At 36.7% G+C, this 12,704-nt stretch overlaps 1 protein-coding gene across 2 annotated transcripts; it reads left to right on the forward strand.

Annotated features, from left to right (window-relative positions):
- Positions 1 to 3,555: 3,555 nt before the first annotated feature.
- lgals8b (galectin 8b) lies at positions 3,556 to 12,704 on the forward strand. Of its 2 annotated transcripts, none has more exons than XM_048190502.1 (8): positions 3,556 to 4,011; positions 4,199 to 4,287; positions 5,668 to 5,878; positions 6,043 to 6,162; positions 6,545 to 6,571; positions 6,707 to 6,795; positions 6,872 to 7,037; positions 9,769 to 10,266. In XM_048190502.1, exons 1-8 carry the CDS (start codon positions 3,973 to 3,975, stop codon positions 9,910 to 9,912), a joined length of 885 nt encoding a protein of 294 aa, XP_048046459.1. In that variant the 5' UTR covers positions 3,556 to 3,972; the 3' UTR covers positions 9,913 to 10,266. The 2 variants fall into 2 exon arrangements, with proteins under 2 accessions (XP_048046459.1, XP_048046458.1); XM_048190501.1 differs by lacking the exon at positions 9,769 to 10,266 and adding an exon at positions 11,767 to 12,704 and having other exon boundaries at positions 3,581 to 4,011.

Below are 12,704 nucleotides of genomic sequence, written 5' to 3' on the forward strand. Positions count from 1 at the left end.
CTCAGTCGGAGGAGCCATCGCCGGCCGCCAGGGGGCGGAGGAGGATCGAGCCGTCCACGGAGCATCCAGTACCATCGCATGGCACCGCGAGGAAGAGCCTCCCGGCTGGTTGAGGACCAAGCGGCAGTGTGTCTGGGAATCGGACCAAGAATTTTTTTTTTATTTTTTTTTTTATCATTCAACATAACTTTAATATAAAATAAACAAAGAACAAAACGGAAGTAATGCCGGCAGACCCTCGCGGACGTCTGCCGGCCACACAAACTTAATAAAACATAAAATAATATCCAGGCCTGGTCCTCTCTTGTCCTTCACTGTTGTCGCTCCTCCTTTTATGCTCCCGGAGCTCCTCCGTGAGAGACTCGAGGCTGGCGCGCCTCACAGGTGAACACTCGTGTCACCGGCCTCGCGCCGTTCCCTCACGGCTCTCGCCCGCCCTGCTCGTCACACTTTCCTGAGAAATTCTGATGTGAAGATGATGCTGAACTAGAAGACGTCTAACGTCCTCCAAGCTTGTGCCAGGCTGCGGCCTTGTGTTTCCATTCACCAAAGATCCTCCAAATCCAACTGGTTCTAGTTATAATTAATTATTCATATTTCTTTTGAATTAATTTGCTACAAAAGTAACTAATTGCGTTACTTAGTTACTTTTTATGGAAAGTAATACGTTAACGTTACTTTTGAATACTTTTTGTGCGCACGAACAAAACAAAAATAACAACTTTATTCAATAGTATCTTCTCTTCTGTGTCATTCACTTATGCTGTTTAAGTTCAGTGCTTTCCGGTTGTGCGTCAGAATGCTGACTCATTATTGGCCGGCTCCTGCATCAGCATCATGCATCCATCGTGCTGTGCTGCTCACGTGAACAGCGTCGGCCAATACTGAGCCGGCGTTCTGACATAGAACCTGGAAGCGCTGAACGAAAACAGCGTAGGAGAATGACACAGAAGAGAGGAATTTGAAACTGAACTAAGTCATTATTTATCAATTTTTTTTTGCGCGCACAAAAAGTATTCTCATTGCTTCATAAAATTAAGCAAGCAAGCAAGCAAATTTTATTTATATAAAATTAAGTTTGAACCATCGTAGTCACGTTGACTATTTTAAAGATGTCTTTAGTCTCTTTCTGGACCTTGAAAGTGGTGGTTAAATTGCTGTCTATGGAGGAGTCAGATACCCCTCGGATTTCATCAAAAATATCTTTATTTGTGTTCCGAAGATGAGGGTGAGTAATTAATGAGAAGCAAAGTTGCAAAGGAGTACTTAATACTTTTATTAGGGTAATAAGGATATCTGTACTTTTACTCAAGTAGGCTACTTGATTTGTGTACTTTGCCCTTAATTGCTGATTGTACCCAACAAAAATAAGAAAAGTACAATTGTTTGTGTGTTATTAGTTTCGTCAGATTTTATGTGTGTGTAATTCTGAGATAAATTCAGGTCAGACCACATAAATCCAGATATTTTCATAGGGTTCACAAACGTGTTCCTGTAGCTGTAGGCCTACAACATATATACATTTTTGGTTTGTCATAATTAATTTATGTTCATAATAAATAATAATAATAATAATGAAAACTGCCCAGAAGAATGAACACTTTAAGTGTGCATTATTATTTGTAGCATATATAGCCCTATATTATTTTTAGTATCTTGAAACTCTCCTGTCCAGGTGCTCAGATAGATTAATACATCGGAATGAAAGTGTTAGAATTCAATATTTTTGAATCATTGTAGCATATGCACATGTATCAGGACAATCAATAAACTTTGGAGTTTTCAGAATGCTTTTAACCTGATGAACTGTGTTCGTTAATCACTAAGTCGGCTCCGACCAGTCTGCAAAGATGAGCCCATTTGACATCTTTGTGGCCTGGGCGAGGTAAGACAGTGGACCCAATTTCCTAGCTTTTGGAACATCAAAGGATCAACCCCCGGTTGTGGGCAAGAAACTCAGCGCCAGAGACTGACCAGACAAATTCCACACACACACCCCACACACACACACAGACACACACACATATACAAACATGCCTAGAGATGGTATGTACAGTTATTCTCAAGATATGACTGTGCCAAAGTGTACCCGCTATATTTTAAGTGCATATATGCTTCCTAGTGTTTAGATTTTAGAGTTTAAATGACTGTAGCCATTCTAGTTTCATTCCTATTAATGTAATTTTGTCTGTAAACCATAACTTCTTCTACATGTTTCGTTTATATGTCAAGTCTAGATTCTTTTGAAAGCTGTTCATCTGATTTATTCCATAATGTATGTCACACTGCTGACAAATGCATTGTACTATTTTTAATAGTACTTCGAAGGAAAATGAACACTAATCCAACCTTGTAAATCATGCAAATGAGTTTGCAAGACAAAAACAAAGGGAAAGCTTTCCCGCCAACTTTGCACCCATGTTATTGGCTACCCCACCTCAAGGAGGTGTGTCGGCTTATCTGTCATAAAAGCAAAGACGCACAATCTCTTGTGTTCTCTCCCGATTGTCTCACGAGCATCTCGTGCACGTTTTTCCCGGACCTCTCCGGTGACCACGCGCTGCCACCGCGCTCAGCTTCGGGATCGCCATCTTCCAGCGAAACTCACTCTCGTCCTCAGTTCAAACCTTCCCGCTGAACGGAGGAAGCCAACGAACTGCACCAGCGCTAACCTGAAATTCGACACACGCAACCAATGCAAGTATACTGCCGTTTCTCAATCTTAGATGATGAAACTGATTTCCGTGCTGGCTTAGGACTGGTTGTGAGTTTGCTACTTGCCTTCTCTCTTTCCTTCTCTACTTCTATTCTTGTACATAGGTGTGTATTTTCTTGTATATTTAGATGTATAACCTCTGTATTCGTAGTTTGCATATATTAAAACGTTATTCATGCTCGATTGTTCTGTTTGTTCTTTCAGCTGAAAACCCAAGTCACTTTAACGTTTTTCGATCGCTTTATGCTTTAGTTATTTTCATGGCCAGAAAATAACTCTGTTTATAATATTCTGTGAGGGACTTAGTTTGCTGGACAAACGAACAGTTTCTCTAGATAATTATTAAACCAGAACTAATCATATATGTAATTGATTATAATTCGTTGTAATTGATTCACAATATATGTTTAATTCCCCGTTGGGTTGATATATGAATCATAATTTATTCATAACCTTATGAATTATTATATTCATATTTCATCCATAAATTGATTAATAACTGTACGAACCGCTACATTCGTTACATCATCCACCAATTTCTAATTTCCTAGAGTCTTGTTAACAATGCCACTTGAGTGTCATTAAGTTAATTCCCCCCCAAAAAATCAAGAATATCACAATCATAAAGTTTTATTTGATTCTATGATTGATCTATGCTTTATCTATAATTAATGATATAACAACAGCAAACTGCAGGATATTGTCAAGTCAAGTCACCTTTATTTATATAGCGCTTTTTACAATGTAGATTGTGTCAAAGCAGCTTTACATTGATAACTGGTACATTATTTTGGCTGCACAGCAGCTCTTAAAGAATAGTGTCAATGCAGGCAGATCAAAGCACTGTTGAATATCAAAAGTAAAGTCAAATGTCAAATATTTGGCTATATAATATATATATAGCCACTAATATGGGTTTGGGGGGTACTAATAATCATACAGCTTGTCAGTTAAATTATTATTATTAGACATTTTACTGTATATAGACATCTAAAGCACGCTCATTTTATTTTTAATTCAGTCATTGCCTACTTTATATTCCTCTCGCGCAGATTTGATCTCTCTCGCGTTCGCTTCATTTTTCTTCATTCTGGAACCTCCTACAAATGATACTCAAACATGCTGTTTTAGCAGGCAGCTCTGTAGATTTTGAGACGCAGCCCATCACTCCTTCGTCAATGGAGAAAGCGGGGATTTAGCAAGGCCACGTTGTTTTGATAACTTTAAGTATATTGTTGTTAAATAGAGGAATTTTAATGTCAGTCGCAAACGCAAAAAAGACGATTCTCAGTCCGGTAAGTCATCTATTTATCAATTTGAGACGCCCTTACAACTGATATCAATAACGTATGCGAAATTAACCTCTCTCAAGCGTTTATCTGGTTTTGAAGCGTTCTGTTTCGCGCATAACAGTAACACAGACTGCAAAAAAATGCAGAAGGATTGTGTTATGGACGTAGTTTTCATATTTATTTTCACCAGGCTGTCCCCTTCACTGAGATTATACCGGGTGGTCTTCACCCAGGAGAGATGATTGTTATACAGGGATGTGTTCATAATGATGCTGACAGGTAAAGTCAACTCAATACATCCTTTGCTTTATTCTCATAAATTACATAATGATTAATGACTAGGCCCCTCTGTGCCCCAGTTTCATTTCATGTTTATATATGATTGTATTCGCCTAGGCTGCGTAAGGAACCGTCTGAATATTCCACCCTTAATGCAAACGTATAAGCAATGTCAAATCATTCATTCAAGTGATTTGTTAGTTTTATAGGACTACGGCATGTACACATAGGCTCACAATGATATGCTAGACTAAAATGGGTGGAATTTGCCAACAGCTTATTATAAAAATTATTTATATTGTGAATATAAGCCTAAATTCAATCTGTTCATCATATGTGAATGAGACTAAACCACTCAATTCATATAGATTAGTTTTACGATCTCTTTATGAACTTTTTGAAGACTTAAAACTTAATATTTATCTATTTCGGGTCCTGATTAGGAGAAGACGAGCACATGAACCGCGTACCGTGATGCTTATATTTATCAAGCAGTAAAAACACCCCTTCCCACTCCCAAAATAAAGTGTCTGTGGATGAAAGTATGAAGTGAGGACTGATGGGACATAGTTCTGCTTCACTTCACACACTTGCAGCTCGATCTGCGCATCATATGTCATTTCTGCACTTGTGCAGTCATTTCCAGTTTAGGTTTTCAATCCGATCAAGTGGGTGGAATTTTAAGACAGTCCCTTAAACAAATGCTAACATACAGACTCTGTGTGCTGTAATACTACCAAAAAAATAATGTTCCTAACCTTTATCTCCATATCAAAATCTTAGATGGCCAGACATCTTTTATGAATCGCTAAAATATTGGTGTCCGGGAGGGATGCCGTGTGAGACTGTAGTGTACACTGTGAGTTTTAAAAACTGAGCTTAAATGTGTGATATGAATAAACAGTCTTCATAAATAGCTGTATTAGTAGTATTACCAGCTGAAACGAGTAGAGGCTTTGGACCTGGAAACATTATTCCTTACATCACATTTTAACAAGCGGATTGTTAAATGTTCCCGAATATCTTAATTAGCTTGTTCAGCTGTATTTTGTTTACGGTTGAAACTCCAGAAACAGGAAAGTGCACCCCTGGTGTATAGCATTGTATAGCATATAACATTAAGTCCCTCTGTTATATAACCAAATAAAAATAGTAATAACTCAGATAATAATAATAATAAAGTTATATAATAATAATTATAAAGTAATATAAATGCATGTTTAAAAAAAATAAAACTTAAATGTATTCAAAATGCCACTTATTCTCTAAATTACAATAATGTAAAAAAATAAATAAAATCAAACTTAAATGCCAAAACTGTTTTATTTTGCTATATAGGCTATAAAGTATTTCAGTGTAATACCATATGTGCTTCCATAGGTTTCAGTTTGATTTGACATGTGGCTGCAGCACAAAGCCACGGGCGGATGTTGCCTTTCACTTCAATCCCCGCTTCAGCAGCTCTCCGCAGATCGTGTGCAACACTTTACAACGCGAAAACTGGGGAAGAGAAGAAAATTTGAACCTCATGCCTTTTAAAAAAGGAGCATCATTTGAGACCATAATCTTGGTACTTTGTGATGTTTTCAAAGTGAGTGTGAAACATCACATTACAGGTAGAAACAAAGCTGGTTAACAGACTTCAGCCTATCTGGTTTAAAGAATTTAAACCCAAATATCAATTATTATTATGTAATTTCAAGAGATACATTTTAAATTTGTTAAGTGACAGGAATTTGACTCATTTACTTGTAGGTAGCGGTAAATGGTGTTCACATTTTGGAGTATGAACACAGAATTCCTCTTGAGATGGTCGACACATTTTCAGTCTCTGGAAAAGTAGAACTGCATGCCATTGGCTTCATCCCTGACTCAGTAAGTGACAAACAGTACTATTCAAAAGTTTGGACACACCAACTCACTCTTCATTATTCCTTTTATAATTATGTTTTTCCAAATGTTATTATAATAGTAGAGTCATCAACACTCAAAACATAGTAGTCGTCAGTTAGTTAAGCTCCATGTATGCATAATTCATATTGCAATTTATATTTGCATACAAAACAAATTTCAAGCTTTTAAGGATTAACAAAATTAGAAAAAGATTTTTAAGATTATGAAAATATTAAATTCAGTAAAGTGTGTCTGGCAGTCTGTGGTATAAATTTCATATATCAGATTCATCTTTTATGTTGCTGAAAAGGGTAAATAATATACATTTCATCTTTTCAATTACATATTTTCTGTTTTCTCACAGGCAATATTTTCAAAATCAGGTGACCAAGTAAGTTTAGCATCCCTGCACCTGATCAGCAATTAATTTTGCATAATTTATTTATTTTTTATTAATGGAAAAAAATGCATTTCATATTAACATGATGAAAACATGACTCACAACATATACTGTGTGATTTTGCAGAGCATACCTTACATGGGCAGTTTACTTAGAGGAGTCATTCCAGGGCAGCATATAACAATCAAAGGGCATGTCAGCTTATTTCCTCACAGGTAGATACTAAACTTATCTTTTGTACAGTTTTTCCCCTTTGACACCGTTAATTATCTTGCTTTGTTTTTCCTCTAGTTTCACTGTTAACCTGAGGTGCAGCCAATCAAACAACATCGCCCTGCACCTTAACGCACACATCAAATCTGGCATGCTTATCAGGAACTCTTTTCTCGGCCAGTCATGGGGCCCAGAGGAGCGAGAACTGCCATACTTTCCCTTTTCAGCTGGAAACTACTTTGAGGTACCTCTGACCTATGTAGACTTTATCTGTTACTGCAAGAAGAATGTTTTACATAACCAAGATTAACTGTCTGGGGGTATATATATATATATATATTTATATATTTTTAACCTCTTCGCACAATCTCTCGTCTATGTAGGCCTCCATTGTCGCTGTAGCTTGCATGCGTTCCGATCTGTTCTGTTTATGCAGTTTTTCTTTGACTACCTTGTGAATCGACACCCTCAGGGCACGGTTGCCACCTTGTGGATAAACTAAATACTACAAAAAAAATTAAATGCAGTCAAGTACACGTGGTTACAAAAATCTGGTGGTACGCGTAGTATGCACCTACTCTTCTGATGACAAATTTCACATCACGTGAATTGTACGCTGACCCTCGCGTACATGTAAATAGTGAACTATACTTTGGGCTTCACTACACAGTGCTGGGAGATCCAGTGAGAAAGCGTTTGAATTCACAACAGAATTAATAACATCGCTTCAATATCTAGTGGGAAGCATTCAAATTCAGTGCAGAATTCTCTCCTATAAACCATATCAGATAAAACTGCGCTGACGTGGAAACCAGGAGAAACACTGTGCCACAAACAAACAAGTTAAGGCTCTCTAGTCCATAAATCACAATGGATTTAATGTAGTAACACTTACTGAAACTATGGTATTGTGTCGAATACTTTATTTTACATTATTCCTAACAGGGTTCATGCAAACTTTTGAAAGTGAAATTCAAGCACTTTTCAAGGACTTTTAAAGTGCTTCACACTTTTTCCAGCACTTAAAAGCTCTAAATGTTATCCAATTTTAATGTTATTTTTAATGTTATGATTTGTAAAACTAAAACTTTATAGATGAAGGAAAACTAACACTTCGATATAATAATCAACACTCAAAAATAAATAAATAAATAAATTGCACATAAGGCAGGTTTTGCATTAACTTCCAAATCTAATTATAAAATTATTTCATTATTTATAATTCATTTTTGAAATAACTTGTTTTCATGACAAATTTATTTAAAGAGGACCTATTATGCCCCTTTTAGATGTAATATAAGTCTCAAGTGTCCCCAGAATTTGAAGTTTCAGCTCAAAATACCCCACAGATCATTTATTATACCATGTTTATTATTTATTATTTATTTATACCCATTTTTGAGTGGAAGGAAAAACATGCTGTTTTCGTGCATATACAGTATGTAGAAAATCACTCACTGCTCTTGATTGAATAACTTAGTAGCTTTAATAAGAATGAATGTCTTACTTAAATTTAGGGCTGTCACTAATGATTATTTTGGTAATCGAGTAATTGTTGGATTATTCTGATGGTTACCCGAGTAATCGAACCTCTGTCAAAATAACAATATAACTAATGTACTTTATGTATTACAACAAATGCCTGCAGAGGGCGCCAGTGGCCTGGCGATTGTTTTTAAACTTTACAATGTAATCTAATCCTTGTTTAATATTGGCTTACAACATTTATTTCAAATGTCCACTTAACCTTTTATATTTGGCCATTTCTTTACGACAGAAATGCTACAACCAATGTCATTTCTTGAACAAGAACATGTGGATGAGGACTTAAATTTTATTTTGAAATGGTGATGAGCAGTTAGCACATTTAGAAACATACTGATGTATTCTCCTGCATTAGCATAGGTTTATACATTACTATTTACCTTACAATTACCTTAATTGCATTACCTTACAAATCTGATGTTTCCAGATGAACGTTAAAAGCAATAGGGTTTGGAGTTTGTGATGCATCACTCATGTAACTTAAATGATAACACTGTGTGTGGAGCTGCATTTACTGTGAACAGAGAAGCTCTGAGTTGCACACAAGTAACCTACAGGCATGTAAATAATAACAGCTCATATTAAACCTGCAGCACATACATTTATTTAATTGAATTGCAGCCTTTGTAAATTCACAATAGCATTATGCTTTATGATGAATTTAAATGGGTTTAATATAGTGCAGCCTTAGAAAACGGTCTAAAAATGCATTTCATGCATTCTCGTCCATGGAAAGCGCAACTTCCGTATTTTGTCAGTTACTCTACAAATATTTAAATCGAGGATTTTTTAAAATCGAGGAATTGTGACAGCCCTACTTGAATTTCTTTCATCAATCCAAACAGGTCGATGAAACGGTTAAATCACAGTCCATATCGTTCTTGATGCTGTCTTTAAACCGCGATGAAGGTACAACAGAAAAATTATAGTCCGACTCCAAGCAGCTCCAAGCTTATTGTTGTCCTGAAACAGTGATGATGAATTAGATACTGGGTGGGAGTCAATACCTCCTCACTGAACTCATTCAGCCAGTCCTCGGTTTCTGTTCTGTTGGCACCTCACACATCTGGTCAGACACACTCTGGGGCACCTCTTCCAGGGGAATGGTAAGCGCTGTCCGGGCTCTGGCTCACTCGTTGTGGCGGGTGATCCCTATACATCTGCGGGCGTCTCAAGTGAATTCTCTGCGGTCGTAGGTGGTAAATCCGGCTCTGGGTCTGGCTGTGCTCTGGACCAGACACTTAATGACGGCCTCCCTCCAGTCAAGTCATGTGGTGTCTGGGAGGTTTACAGGATGGTGAATGTTCGCCCCGATCCTGAACAAGGTCTTCAGGGTCTCATCGAATGGGCAGGTGACAGCAAGGTGGAAAAACTCATGTAAATGTCAAAAAATTTAATGAAATGCATTGAAATCCATTTTTGTTGTTTAGGTCTTGCCATCTGTAAGCACAATGTGCAGGAAACAGACTGAAGAGGCAGATGATGAAGTTAACATGCAATATTTAGTAATAATCCAAAAGACAATCAAAAATAGGGCAGAGGAAAAACACACCAATTGCAAATGTGACCGGTAGTGATGTGCCATTGGAACCGAGGCGTCGGAGCTTGTGTCGAGCATAAACGTAATGAGGCAAAGAAGAACGGCTGCATGCTCGAATTTCCAGTGGAAGCCCACCAGTACCGCTCTCAAAGTATCTCAGCTGGAAAAACGCTGCGCTTGCAAAGCGCTTTCAAGCGCCACCAACTGGCCGTTTTCAGAAGAGCACCAGACATTTTTGTCACAATACAATATTATTGCGATTTTAAATATATTGCGATATTCTGCAATATATGGCAATTTATTACCTTTTTCCAACTTCAAATTATGGAAAACTTTGTTAAAATCACTACAGAGATCTGTCATGACACATTAAAGAGCCACAAAATGGTATTTGTTGTTTGAATTACAAAATTTGAAAGCTTAGACTTTGTTTCACATCAAAAGTAACCTCCTCTATCTAGTCTGTCAGCACATTGTCATTGTCCTCTTTGCTCCGTGATGAAGTATGTACTGCTGTGCTACGCCAGAAAAAAACTCAACAACCATCTAGTGGACTGAAAAAGAAATTGATTTTGTTATTGTACCAAAAAGTTAAATTCTCATATGTGCAAATTTTTATAGTAAAAGGTCGATACTTGGCATCGTGTATCGATATAGTATTGCCACGGAAAATATCGCAATACTAAGCTGCATCAATTTTTTCCCCCACCCTTAATTTATTGCTAGGCATATGGCCAATTAGTCTCTTTGAATTTATGCAGTGTACTGGAGCCAAACCTGAGAAGGAAGTCAAGAAGATTCCACAGCGTTCCTGGACACGTAATTTGCGTAGTTGTAACACTTGGGTGGGGATTATGCTAATTATGAATGAGCGTGCACATGCGCCCTACTTATGAATGTTGGGAATTCATTAATATACACACATTTAACTACCAAATCTGTTGAATACGAAGCATTTGTGAATCCAGAGGAGAGTTTTCGTAAAGGTCCATTTTATATGCAAATTATTTTCGTTATATGTACGAAAGTTTCATGAATGAGGCCCATTGAGTGCAGGAGAAAGTGCCACTTGACAGCAAACTTAAACAAGATAATTAATCAGACACAGCTGAAACCAAAACAAACTAATAAGAGTGACCATGGTAACAAAGGAGTGGTGGGAAAATAAGACAAAGGTAACCAGTAACCAGAGAATTACAAGAACTTCGTTAATCTTCAGAACAAAAAATTAAGATATTTTAGTTGAAATCCGATGCCTCAGTGAGGCCTTCATAGGGAGCAATGACACTTCCTCTCTCAAGATCCACAAAGGTACTAAAAACACATCTAAATCAGTTCATGTGAGTACAGTGGTTCAATATTAATACTACAAAGCGAACCACTGTACTCACATGAACTGATTTAAATATGTTTTTAGTACATTAATGGATCTTGAGAGAGGAAATGTCATTGCTCCCTATGCAGGCCTCACTAAGCCATCGGATTTCAACTAAAATATCTTAATTTGTGTTCCAAAGATTAACGAAGGTCTTACGGGTGTGGAACGGCATGAGGGTGAGTAATAAATGACAGAATTTTCATTTTTGGGTGAACTAACCCTTTAAGTGTCATTTCATGTATTTTGCTCAATATTAATATAGGGGGAGATATGTTAGTGTTTAATGTTCTATACATTTTGAAATTTAAAAGGTTTTCTTGTATGTCTGAGTTTTTGGGGTTACCATTGTGCTGAAGAGTAGAGCCTGTGGTTAGGTTGATGATTGGCTGCAAATTATCAAGACTATATGTTACTTTGTTTAAAAAGTAGTGGTTGTCTTAATAAGCAAAAATAGTGTATTTGTGAAACGGGAGAACAATAAACTTGTTATTTTTTGCTTCGTCTTTTCAGATGATCATCCTATGTCAGCTTCATCAGTTTAAGATAGCAATTAACGGATCCCACCTGCTGGATTACAAGCACAGAGTGCAGGACTTGAGCTCCATCGATCAGCTGGAGATTCTGGGTGACGTGGAACTGCAGAACGTTCAACTGTGGTGAGATGTAAAACAACAGAAGGATATTTAGATTCTTCCTCACTTTTCTTTCCAGTGTTCCTCAGCCATGCACTGTTTTGAAGAACATATGGTTCTGTTATTATGTCTTAAGTCTAAAACAGATGCACATTACAATGTACAATGTATGTAACAAATGTAATAGGTTAACTATATTTTTACAATTAGCCATCACTTAACATGAAGGGCTTTTTTTAATGACAACCCACTTTTTTTTCTAATCCAAGTTTGGCCTCTTTGCGCAATGAAAACAAGGAAGACTACTAAAACTGAAAACAAAAATTTGCTAATTTATTTGCTTGATTGCTCTAGCAGTACTTAATAGCAGAGAATACTGTGAGATGCATTATAGTTTTACATAATTGAATTTCACTTGATTTTTCTTAGATTAGGTCGATTGACTTCAAATCTCAAATAATAATAACATGTTCATCTATAGGCATCTCTTGGTAGTAATCATATTTCCCTAGAAATCTATGACAAGGACATGTTGGTAAAATGTTTGGAAAAATTGATGGGTACAGTGGATAATGCTAATCATTTTCTCAGAACTAACTTTAATTGTTTTAGCCTTTTTTTAAACAGATGTATCATACAGGTTTAGATTATTACATTAGTGAAACATGCCTTTAGTAAATCCAAATATTCCTGTTTTTATTTTCTTTAGTTTATCTATTGTTTTATCATTTATAACCTAACAAACATCCAATGTTTGTTTTGAAAAGTGTAATGAAATGACATTCATGTATTAAATATCGCTCAAATGCCACAAAA

This window comes from Megalobrama amblycephala, linkage group LG5, assembly GCF_018812025.1.
Source record: "Megalobrama amblycephala isolate DHTTF-2021 linkage group LG5, ASM1881202v1, whole genome shotgun sequence".
NCBI lineage: Eukaryota > Metazoa > Chordata > Actinopteri > Cypriniformes > Xenocyprididae > Megalobrama > Megalobrama amblycephala.

Excerpts from the sequence above, each read along its gene's own strand:
- lgals8b (XM_048190501.1), top strand. The coding sequence starts at position 3,973 with ATGTCAGTCGCAAACGCAAAAAAGACGATTCTCAGTCCG. Across the intron at positions 5,879-6,042 it reads TACTTTGTGATGTTTTCAAA|GTAGCGGTAAATGGTGTTCA; the intron begins GTGAGTGTGAAA and ends ATTTACTTGTAG. Across the intron at positions 6,163-6,544 it reads TTGGCTTCATCCCTGACTCA|GCAATATTTTCAAAATCAGG; the intron begins GTAAGTGACAAA and ends GTTTTCTCACAG.